Genomic DNA, 9,801 nt, shown 5'->3' on the forward strand with positions numbered 1-9,801 from the left:
AATATGGTAAAAATGGTGTCCCATTTGGAGCAACATGAATATATATGCAACATCGGGCATGTATTTTCACATGGAACTGAAATCTCTGTGCTGTCAATAGCAACTTAAATATCAGTATGTTTTTACACAGCTACAATTCTAAAAAATTATTAAATAAATAAATAAAAATCAAGCATTGATTATGGTGGCATTTTGAGAAATGCCCTCAAGTTTAATAAAAGTGAATAAAAGTCCTGTGAATTTATTTTTCCTTCATCCAAAAACATCCTATTTTGTTATAAAATTCAAGACACTGTGAAAGAACATTAAAATAAGGCAGGAAATGTTCAAATGTATAAAACTCTAGAGCAGGTCAATTTTTAGAAAATAAAACATAAGTAAAATAGTATTGTCAGAAGGAAATAAATTTTCTCAGCATAAGGCTGCTGCTACAAAAAATCTCGATGTGAAACCTTTTTCTATATCTCAGGGAGATAACAGCCATGTTGCAAGTTCAGTTCTGCTCAGCCAACTTGGTTTCTGCTAAAGATGTATGTATCTGCCAGTTAGGAGCATGAGCTTCCTTTTTCCAAAAACATTTAATAATTGGGTTTCACACACTGCTCTAGGCTCCCAACACCAAGGGCAATACCAGCATTCAAACAGCCTCAGCTTATGTTTCTGGTCCTTAACAGTGAAGCAACACAAGAAGCCACCCGCTCTCTGCATGTGTCCCTCGATCCCCTGGTTTCATCCAGCTTTGCTTGAGACGCTGTCTAGTCAACAGGTTCACACAATGCCTCGAAGCCTTCTCCAAAAGCAAGGCTAGAGGGACGGGCCCAGTTTGAGCAGCACCAAACAAACCTAGCAGAGGCATTAAATGGTGTCATTAAGGAGCCGGGCTGTATTAGAGCTGTGATGTGACATCATGACAGCACAGCAAGGAAGCTGTTTCAGCGACTATTTGAAACTAACATTTCCACATATTGCTACATCTTTTACAGGGCTAATTACGGTCACAGATGTAAGCTAGCAGAGAAGACGACATTTTTTCAAACTTTTTTTTCATGATAATTATTTTCTCTTATGGGAAAAATTGCTTACAAAACAGGAATAGATTTCAATATTTCCATGCTAGTATATTACATGATTGGGAGAGAGCTGAATTGGTCCTGGTGAGTACAAAAGATGATCTGCATCTGCACATACAGGAAACAGCGCTGTCTCCAACTGGTTAAAAAGTTTCATGGCCTCACTTATCAGCAGAGCTTCCATGAAGTGTCTCAAAATCACCACAGTGATACCCCCGACACAGGGCAATACCAGCTCCACATTAAAACTCTGAATTTATATAGAGTCATTTGCCTTTTTCTTAAGTCAACAAAACCAAAATACCTCTCTTGCCTGCTAGTTCAGTGTCTACAGTTCACCTTGATTAAATTACCTTTATCCCAAGACCAACACATTTATTAGCTGCTAGAAAAAACATAATGTGCCTTCACATCTAACAAAAGTTTGAGCAGTCCACTGTATAAGAAAGATGTTAACACACACCCAAAGAGGAAAATTATAACAGACTTAAGTGTAAAAAACATCAAATCTATGATTAATCTGATAATATAACAGAGTAATCCATTGTTTCTTTTCTTACCTCGATAATCTTGTCACGAATTTTCAGGCCTTCTGCTTTGTCTGCAGGTCCATTTTCCAAAATTTTTGACACATAAATTCCCTCAGCAGAAGATGCCTCCTGATTGTTCTGTACCAGGCGACATGGAAGTTGCAAAAAGGGCCACATTAGTGCAAGAAATGAGATGGTACTAAAATCAGCAGCAATGAAAAAAGCAAATCCACCTGAAATATGTGGCTTGCTTTTTTAGCTAAGGATTAAACTCCTTGGGATTTTGTTTTAAACTTGCTTAACACAAAATAGTCATTAATCAAACGGGCAGAATTAATGAACTATTCCGGCATTTTTGACAAGATTATCCATTTACTTCTGGTTATTTTAGTCCAAATGAGACATGGGGTGCAATGGTAACTAGATTCTTGCTAAAATATTTAAAGCAGACCTCACAGTTCATAGCAGTGACTAGTATGTAAATGTATGGAGGAAGATAGTCATAAAAATGGAAACCCAAGGATCCTCTCAGGAAGGAAAGTGATCCTGCGGTAGTGCTGTTTGTAAACTTTTTTCTAGATTTGAAAATAAAGCCCCAAGATACAAAATGACATTAGTTAGCCGACATGGAGCAGTGACAGGATTTGGCTGGAATAGGTTGACCTCATAAATCCTATTCACATGGGAGATTGAGAGTTTGCTCAACTGTGAAATCTATAAAGATCAGCGATGGACAAAAAGAGAACCCACTTCCAGTTATCTTTTACACTTTTCTAAGTACAACCCCCACAAAGGTCAAATTTGAAGCTGGTAATTTATCTACCACAGTTGGAATGGTATACCTGATGTTGTTGCACATGCTAAATTTATTTCATTGTATGATAGAGTGCAGTCCCAAATGTCCAACATATAGTTTTAAATCATTATTATAAAGGAATAATGCCAAACAGATTCCGCCTACTTAAACATTAATAAGTATTCATCCAAATAATAACCTATACAACTATAAATAAAGAAATCTTTTTTCAGATCTTTTAGGCTTTGCATAGCAGTTTATATGAGGCTCATTCTCCTTCTATGCCACTGTGCAAGGTGCTTTAGAGTATGGCAAATGCCCCATGGAGACTCAGACCAGACAGACTTCAGTTTCAGACTACAATGTTGTAAACTCTTCGTTTTTTCCTTTGTCACAAAGGCATATAATTGTCAGATAAGAAGCAAAACAAACTTATTAATGGCTCCATAAATATTTTGAAATGGCCTCCACTGAACTCTCATTTAAGCAGTGACAAATGAAACTGTGATAAAAGAAGCATAATAGTCATTAACCAAAATGCAAGAGTGACAGGGTTTGTTTTTTTCTTACCAAAAAAAAAAAAAAAAGGCTTTTTTTCCTGTTATTTCCTTTGGCTCTGAGCATGTCGGGTGAGACCTTATTCTGATATCTAGGAACTACCAATTAAACATATGTGGTACTCTTCATAACAAGAACAAAACACAACAAAACTGAATTTGTGAATTCAACATCAAAGACTCAAAAAATCCCAAGACCCAGCTCTGTCTCACAGCTCTTCTGAGCACCATCTTCTCTCTTCAACTATCAGTGTTGGTCAGTGGTGGACCACAACCATTTCCTGCTCCTGATCAGCAGCAGTTCCCTCCAGGAACAGTGCTAAGAACCTTCATACAACTATCACTTACTCTTTAAACGTCCAAAATAGTTAGAATATTCATTCACAAAGCCTGATAGTCCGTAATATCAAAAATGTTTCCAGTATACACTGTCTGCATGTAAATACTTCACAGGAACACAGATGAAATCCCAAAAAACCTGAGCACCATGCTCCCTTCTCCCTGCAAAAGCCCTGCATTTGTCCCACAGCTGTAAATAACAGAAGTCACACTGCAATCCAAAACAAAGATTGTTTGGACTTTGTTACTAGTATATTCAAAGTATGAATATAATCAAAGTGTGTGCATTTTATCCTATAGTCTCCTGTTGCTTCATCCTTCCATTAGAAAATCTAACAAACTCTTGCTTTGGATTTCCTACAACATGCATTTGATAACTGCTGTTCTTCGTATTTACCCACAAGGAGCAGCAATTCTGCAGACAGTAAACTTCTTTGGCTTTAATGCTAATGGGAGCAGACTCTTTGGCACCACTAAATACAGCTTTAGAGCTATATAAATATATATATAGCTTATATAAATATACATATATAGCTTATATATAAATATAGCTTTAGAGCATTGCAAAACTAATATATAGGGTCCCATTCCCCTGCCCAGTAATAGCAGGAGGTTACAGCTCTCCCACTTAAAAGAAAAACAACTGATCAGTACATAATTATTATCAAGCATTTTAATCAACTATTAATTTTCCAGTTTAACAGGTTTCTTTACTCTTCATAAGTAATGGCAGTCCTGATTACTACTTTTAGAAAGAGAAAGTAAAAAAAATGCATATTCCTATGCCTATTCTAGGATTTTTAATGAGCCTTCTAAAGCTAGACTGATGATTTGTGAGACTAGATTAATTTAAGATACAAGATCAATGAAAACTGTATTTCAACTCACAAAGAAATAAAAATTGAAAGCAGGCATATGAGAGCAGGACATGTGCTTAAACTATCTCAGCCACAGAATCAAATTTTCATCTCTCCTTAAAAAGAAAAAAGCAAGCAGTTTCCAGAAGTTCCAAGGGCTTAATCCTGCAACACTTACTCTTATGAGTAGACCCAAAGATTTCCATTGAACAGTTTGCATGAATACATTTCACTCACATGGGAACACAGTGCAGACCAGCCTAAAGCTGTATAGCAAAAACAGTGGGAACCCCTCTCATGAAAATGAGAATAATCCAATTCTCGTAAGATTAGGTCTTCAAACAATAAATCTAATTATACCTGATAATATGCAGTTCTTCAATCTATGGCACTGATTCCACACCTACCGTCATCCAAAGTAACTCTTTTATTACTAACAGCGTACACAATAACAGAAAATATGGTCAAAAAGTAAACTATGTGTACTTTTCTCTTTACCTGATTGGGTCGTCCTCCTATAATATTGAATCCCAAAGTATCATTTTCTCTGTGTAGCATGATTGTTAAAGGTTTGGGGTCTCCTCCCTAATAAGAAAGAAGTGAAATACTATTAAAGAGTATTGCCTCAAAAGGAAGTCCTTAAGTGAAATCATTAATGGAGAATTTGTAAGGATCAAAGGAAAATTAGGCTGAAAAAATAGCAAAGACTTTGCGCTGGAAAACAAACAAGCAAAAAGATATGTGTCACTGAAATGTAACAGGTAGCTAAAGTGCCTGATTATTTAAGTGCTGAACAGAAAAAAGTGCATGCTTTTGGTGGCAGGAATGCTCAGCACCACTGAGAGAAAGGCTCCAAATATCTGTAAGTCTCCCCAAAAAATCTCTATGTGTATTAATGTTTAAGACATTAAGCACACAGGTGAAATCGTCAACATTATAATTTCCAGACTCAAAAGCCATATCCATACAGGTTTCATAGCAATTTATAGGAAAAATACAAAAAATGAAACCCAACTCTTTATCCCAACCTCTTACTTCTCTCCCAAATAGAACGAGTCCAGAAAATATCTCTGCAAAGAAATAGGGTTTTTTTTCTAGACAAGGTTTAAAATATAAAGGAAACAACCAAAACTAGTGATGGAATCAAAATTAAAAAAATGGAAAAGAGGAAGACACCTTTTCCTTCAGAACAGGTAAATAATTTTCTCAGTAATAAAATCAAAACACAACCTGGAGGCTTTAGCATAGCAAGTTACCTTATTTTACATTTTTCACATATAAAAATAGTTACATTTCAGGAGGCATAATCCCCACTAAAAAATTGTATTCATCCAGTACAGCAAGGCGTCTTGTTTGCCATTCTGTATAAATTGGCTGATTAATGCAAATTTGACACCTAAATACATTATACCTGTCTAAACATTCAAAATACATCACATAACGTTTAAGTCCACATTTTATTAACTGTGACAGTGAGATGTTTTATTGCAGCATGATACAATTAATTTTAATGAAGTACTTTTCTACTTGATTGATAGTTTTTCTTCCAAATGCCTGTTTTGTTCATTATCCTTGTCTCCTGTAAAAGACATTTCTGCGAGGCAGTACGTACAGCAACACCTACTGGCGGTGTCCAGCAATGGCAGATGCCTTCACGCCGATCATCACACTTACGTGCCAATTCCCCTTTAAAAAGCCAGATCTCTCTTCTCTCTTCTACAGTCCCTGCTCTTCTCGCCCATCCCACACGTTACAGTCACTGCTGGCCTCCGTCCTAAGACCTTATCACAGCCTCCAAGGGATGAAGCAGATGCAGAAGCACCCCTTCCAGCCAATAACCTAGACCTCATGCATTAGCTACCCAAAGGAAGTTGGGAAAATGAAGAGAGAAAAAGATGAAGTGTTGAAGTCTCCAAACACAAAGTGTCTCGGTGCCAAGAAGCCCCAAGTTGCTGGCACAGGAGCAACGTCCCCCTCCCAATTTCACGTGCAGCAGGCGGATGCTCAGCACGCTGCCGAACGTCAGCAGTGAGCTGGCTGCCCAGGTCTTTCCCTCTTGCTTCCCAAAGGTCTATAAAAATTGGGGGGAAAAATTATCTTGAGTGGAGCTTAAATTATATTAAATCACTTCTCACCAACGAACAGCGCCAGACCCTGCGCAGCCAGGAACTGAAGCTTGACAAAGCAAAGCCCTTGAAGCACGCTGAGCCAACTCACCAGGACACTCGGTGGTTTATTCAGTCTAAAGGAAGCAAGTCCCCATCTAAGCAGTGACATCAGGCTTAATAAAAGAGTGAAGCACTGCACGAGCGAAGCACCGCACGGGTCTCTACTGTCAATGCTGGGAACTGTTATTTCATTCCCCCAAACGAAAGAGACTTTTCTGTCTTTTCACGACAGTTTCCAAAGTTTCTAAGGATTTTTTTGCTCCAAGCGGTTTTTTTCAGGCAACTTCTTAGTTGCTCAGAGGAAAGCCAGCGCCATGCCCTCCGCTCCTGCCCCAGCCCAGGAAACCGAGCGCAGCAGCACTCAGGTCACCCCGAGGTGCCGAGACAGCAGCCCGGGGCGGACACCCCGCTCAGGCAAACCTGCACCCCTATCTGCCGGCTGCCAGCCCAAACCGAGACCCTTCCCCCTCCCGGCTGCTGCCCATCCTCTCCGGTGGCACAGCTCGCCCGGGCACCGCGGCCACCCCCCGGGCTGTCCTCGCAGCCGCCGGGGCTCGCGGCCCCACCGCGCCGCAGCGGGGCAGCGGGAGGCGGGTGCGGGGCGCCCCGGCGCGGCGCAGCCCCGGCGCCGCCGGGGGGGGGGGGGAGTCCCGGCTGGCGCCCACCGCGGGCTCGGGGCAGCCCCCGGCCCCGAGGGCGCAGGGGGGCTGCTGCAGCGGGCGCCGCCACGTCGGCCGGGCGCCCCCGGAGCCCTGCAGGCGGCCGGGGCGGGCAGGAGCCCCCGGCGAGAGCGGCACGGCCGGGGCGGCGGCGCCGCACTCACCTTGCCGGGCTGCGCGCCCGCCAGGCTCCTGGTGATGGTGCTGATGTGGCTCATGTAGCGGCCAAACTTCGCCTGGCAGCGCAGCGCCGTGAGCTGCACCTCGCTCTGCAGCGCCGACAGCTGCGCCAGCAGCGACTTCTCCCTCGCGCTCCACTTCGGGGCCTCCCCCCTCGGCTCCGGCGCCGCCACGGGGCTGCCCCGCCGGCCCGCCCCGCCGCTGCCGCGGCCCCGCAGCCAGCGGCGCCCGCCGCCCGGCCGCGGCCCCGGCCCCGCCGCCGGCCCCGGCCGCCCCGCGGAGCCGCCCTGCCCGCGGCCGGGGGGCGGCCCGCCCGGCGGCGGGGCCCCGGCGGCGGCGGCGGGCGGCGGCGGGCCGTAGCGGCACGCCGCGAGGTGGGCGGGCAGCTCGGCGAGCCGCACGGTGCGGCCGCAGCCGCGCGGGCTGTAGTCGCACTTGACCTCCAGCTTCTGCACCAGGCTGCGCAGCGGCAGGACGGGGCGCAGCTCGGCGGCCGCCAGCGGCCGGCAGCGCCGCGGGCAGCGGCGGCGCCGCGCCGCCCAGGGCAGCAGGCAGCCGGCGCAGAAGACGTGCCCGCACGGCGTGCACAGCGGCTCCTCGAGCACCCGCGCGCACAGCCCGCACCGCAGCTCCGCGTCCACCGGCGCCGCGAAGCGCGCCGGGTCCAGCCCCATGGCGCGCCGCGGCCGCCAACTTCGGCGGCGCGGCCGCGGCCCCGGCCCCGGCCCCGGCGGCGCTGGAGCCGCTCCCGGCGGGCGGCGGCGAGGGGCGGGCGGAGGAGCGGGGCCGCGCCGGGGGAGGCGGCGGCGGCGGCGGCAGCGCGGAGCTGAACCTCCCGCCGGTCGCCGCCGCGGCCCTCCCGCACCAGCTCCCTCCCCGCGGCACCACCTCCGCCCTCCCGCGCACCCGCGCCGCCGGGGCGGGAGCGCGGCCGCGCGGGGCGGCGCGCACGCGGGTGCGCCGGGCCGCGGCCCCCCGCCGCCCCCTCGAGCGGCCGCGCAGAGAGGGCGCTGCCGCCCCCCGCGCGCAGGCAGCGTCCCGGCGGCGGCGCTGGGCGCCCTGCGGGTTATTTGAGGTTGGACGGGGGGGGGGGAGTAGGAAGTTGGCAGAAAGGCCGAAAGGCAGTGAGTCACTTCAGGCTGTTTTACCGTTGTGCACGTGCAGGGTAAATAATGTACGTGCACGCACGTATGTGTGTTTAACTGGTCTCTGAAAGGCTTGCTTCTGTTTTGCTCTGCTCTTTTGGGATACGCAGGAGTGCACAGAAAGCTGTGCTGAAGTCCCTGCTACTAAAGGTCTCCCGTTTGCCACACCAAAAATGAAAAAGAAGTACAGTCAGGGTAACAAAATTGCTTGTTGAGCTCCCTTAAACAACAACACATGTATAAACAACACTTTCATTTTAAGAAAAGCTAAAACACAGCAGAATCTGGAAACGCATAGTTAGGATCAATAACCATTCTGGATTCTACCCCTGCATTGCTGCACAGCCCACAACACACTGAAACATGAAACCCCTAACACATTCCCCACATAACATCGCTATTGAAAACACAGGGCCAGATTGCTGCCCCCCAGCCTTGTGGAAAACCTCCCAGAAGGGAGCGGCTGGAGCACTCCAGGGGGTTCATCAGTGGGCTCCTTCCCCTTCAGGCACCGGCCCTTTGGGAGAGGCCTGCAGGTTTGGCCTGTACAGGCCCAGATCATGAGCTATTTTCTGGACTTTCTGGAGCCAGTGTCTCCTTGCCAGTTCTGCAGTTCCTGCCTCACGCTGGCTCCTAGCAGCATGCCTTCAGCAAAGCCTGGTAGGCTCTCGAAACCCTCTGCTGGTTCTTCCCATGGCTAGGAAGACAACGTGGGGACAATGTAACAGAGCGAAATATTCATCCCTTTCTCCTCAAGCAAGCAGGAAAACCCTGCACCTACCTGCCCCTAGGACCATATCTGGGACCAAAGATCTCAGTTACATCTACCCATAATTTGCTTAACAAAAGTTTCTCAGCAATGTTTAACAGTAATTTTGTAACAACTGTCAATGCCTCACAGAACATCTATAGACCCAGATATAGTACTGAGTAGCACCAGCAACCTACCATTTCTGACTTGCCATACAGAAAGCCACAATTTCGGTCGGATTACCATAATTGCAACATAAATAAACAAATAAACTGTACCATCATACAGCATCTCAGCTTGGGGAAGAAACTCTCTATATAATACATCATACGACATTTCATTGCAGATCAAAATTGCATCGTCTCTCACCCAAAGAAGGAAAAGGTCACCTCATGAAATAAAATATCCCGAGCAAATAATTATGCTATTCTTAATGACTTTTAATCATCTGGTATTTCCATTGATTTTAATTGCATTATTCATAAAATCAGTCTCATTCTGAATGTTATAGGAAATGACTTTAAAAGTGTATTCTCCTCATCTGTGTTTTTGCTTTTGACTATTTATTTGCACTCATTATTTATTTACACCCTCTCTTCTGTCCAAATACCATTCCTGATGTGGCAACATCTACGCTCATAAGTTAACCTGAGCAAAGGAGTCGGCCCAAACATGTGGTCTGTTAAACTGATTCTGACTCTGTTAAACTGTTGGTGAGACATTTGTAACGGTTTTGCTCGAGGCCTGCG

At 46.1% G+C, this 9,801-nt stretch overlaps 1 protein-coding gene across 2 annotated transcripts in view; it reads right to left on the reverse strand.

Annotated features, from left to right (window-relative positions):
• The window catches only part of PDZRN4 (PDZ domain containing ring finger 4), a 258,102-nt gene extending 250,272 nt beyond the window's left edge, over positions 1-7,830 (reverse strand). Inside the window, exons 1-3 of one of the 2 annotated variants that reach the window (XM_067289951.1) lie at positions 7,141-7,830; positions 4,648-4,734; positions 1,631-1,738 (exon numbers count right to left, since the gene is read on the reverse strand). In XM_067289951.1, coding sequence (XP_067146052.1) covers positions 1,631-1,738; positions 4,648-4,734; positions 7,141-7,830 — 885 coding nt within the window. The remainder of the gene's footprint in view (positions 1-1,630; positions 1,739-4,647; positions 4,735-7,140) is intronic. The other variant, XM_067289952.1, reaches the window with a different exon arrangement.
• Between the last annotated feature and the right edge of the window lie 1,971 nt (positions 7,831-9,801).

Source organism: Apteryx mantelli, chromosome 1 (genome assembly GCF_036417845.1).
Source record: "Apteryx mantelli isolate bAptMan1 chromosome 1, bAptMan1.hap1, whole genome shotgun sequence".
Classification (NCBI taxonomy): Eukaryota; Metazoa; Chordata; class Aves; order Apterygiformes; family Apterygidae; genus Apteryx; species Apteryx mantelli.